General features: G+C 41.7%; 1 protein-coding gene across 2 annotated transcripts in view; it reads right to left on the minus strand.

Moving 5' to 3' along the window:
• The window catches only part of adamtsl3 (ADAMTS-like 3), a 238953-nt gene that overhangs the window by 97210 nt on the left and 139908 nt on the right, over positions 1-1835 (minus strand). For both annotated transcript variants that reach the window (XM_032537404.1, XM_032537405.1), the window contains exon 6: positions 612-848. In XM_032537404.1, coding sequence (XP_032393295.1) covers positions 612-848 — 237 coding nt within the window. The remainder of the gene's footprint in view (positions 1-611; positions 849-1835) is intronic.

Below are 1835 nucleotides of genomic sequence, written 5' to 3' on the forward strand. Positions count from 1 at the left end.
TATATTTTTACAGCACTTTGGGGCAGTAGTGACTGTTTGTAAATGTGCTATAGAAATAAACTTTGATCTTGACCTTGAGGAGGGACGTAACAACTTCCGGATCAGCCGAGAAATAAGAAGTCAAGGACCTAAGGGCCATGAGATGCAGCTTTAGTCTACAGACCTCTAGTTTGAGGTCTTTGTTCTAAGTAACAGCCTGTAGTAACAGTTTGGTTTATAGGGTCACAGAACTCCAACCACATTGTCTGTTACCTGAAGCTCTACACCAGCTCACTAGCTCACATGCCTGCCCCTTGCTCCATCCTGTTTGTCAGTCCTGGACTAAACTTACCTTCAATCATCTGTCTTTTGTGATCTGTACAAAAGTGAAGTTCAACTACAAAACTCCTCACAAGCATGCTTGATCTAATTAGTAGCACTTCATTTAAAATATGAACTAAGCTTTACAGGCCATAGATCAGCCTAGGCCCCAGGTATCATTTTATTATGATGTACTGCATTTGCATCAATTCTTCATTCACATAGGTAATGAGACAAATGGTGGAGGATATCTAATCATATCAAAGGTTGATGACACTAACTGGACAACATCTGGCTACACAATCCGTTACCTGACACGCTCCGCTGATGCACATATCATAAGCATCCGCCCGGCATCGTGTCCCGTCCAGCACTTTGGGGGCCAGTTCAACAGTGAGACTTCTCCCTTTGGCTTGGCAGCGCAGTGCACAGGGTGCTGACGGGTCATAAGGTGATGGGAACCACTCGTAGGTGACACCCTGGTACTTGATGTCATTGTGGGCCGAACACTGCTGGGCCCGGAAATCACCGGACTCTGCTGGGCAGTCCTGAGGAGAGGGACAACAGAGACAAGGACACAGGTTGGAGTGTTGCATCGCAATCCATCAATTCAGTGTCACTTGTTACTTAAATATGCATGCAAAGCTGCTGAACCCTAAAATATCTTAACATGAATCCAACATATTATAAGCAAATAGATTTATTTGTGAAAAAAACATTAATGATAGGCATACTGGTCCATAGGTAAGGTAGTCACTAAGGTATCCATCCACAGATACGTTCATCCTAAGGATTTACTTTGCCACATGTATGTTTAAGATTAAAATCATGCCAACAATTATTTTAATAGCTTAGTATTTTATGCACTAAAAATGTATGTATGAAGGCTTTGGGCTGCCCTACGTGTTATTGTAGACCCAATTTAATATGCAAATTCATTTTCTCCAATATACAGTATGTAGTAGGGGTCCCTGCTCCGTCTCTCTTTCAAGTAAGGGGTCCTTGGCTTAAAAAAAACATTGAAGACCCCTGCACTAGAAGACCTATACAAGCAAACAAGACAGCTAAGAAGCATGACTGATACTAATGACGGATCTTTGAGGCTGACACTTATATAGATATTTGACAGTTGTATTTGGTTAGATGATGGTTTAACAAGTACTATTCACTTTTCAATATAAACACTATGATTGATCTGATAAGGATCCCTTAAATGTGGTTATTAAAGAATTTTGACCAAGTTATCTCTGTATGCAGGGATTGCCCGGTGTTTCTATTAGAAATCTAAAAAAAAGAGTTTTCAGGTTTTGAAATGTATACGCAGGGTGCCTTCGAGAAAATAAAAGCTCAGATGGGCCGATCTGGAATCTTGCCCCATATGAGGTCATAAGGGGCAAGGTTACCTCCCCTTTCTCTGCTTTTCCAGCCTAGATAATTTGGCCCACCTATGAGAGAGAGACATCATGGCTTTCGAACGAGCAAAGTGGCAATTGGTCAAGACCACACTCCATCCCCTCATCCTCAAAAGCTACAGA

This window comes from Etheostoma spectabile, chromosome 15 (genome assembly GCF_008692095.1).
Source record: "Etheostoma spectabile isolate EspeVRDwgs_2016 chromosome 15, UIUC_Espe_1.0, whole genome shotgun sequence".
In the NCBI taxonomy this organism is placed as follows: Eukaryota; Metazoa; Chordata; class Actinopteri; order Perciformes; family Percidae; genus Etheostoma; species Etheostoma spectabile.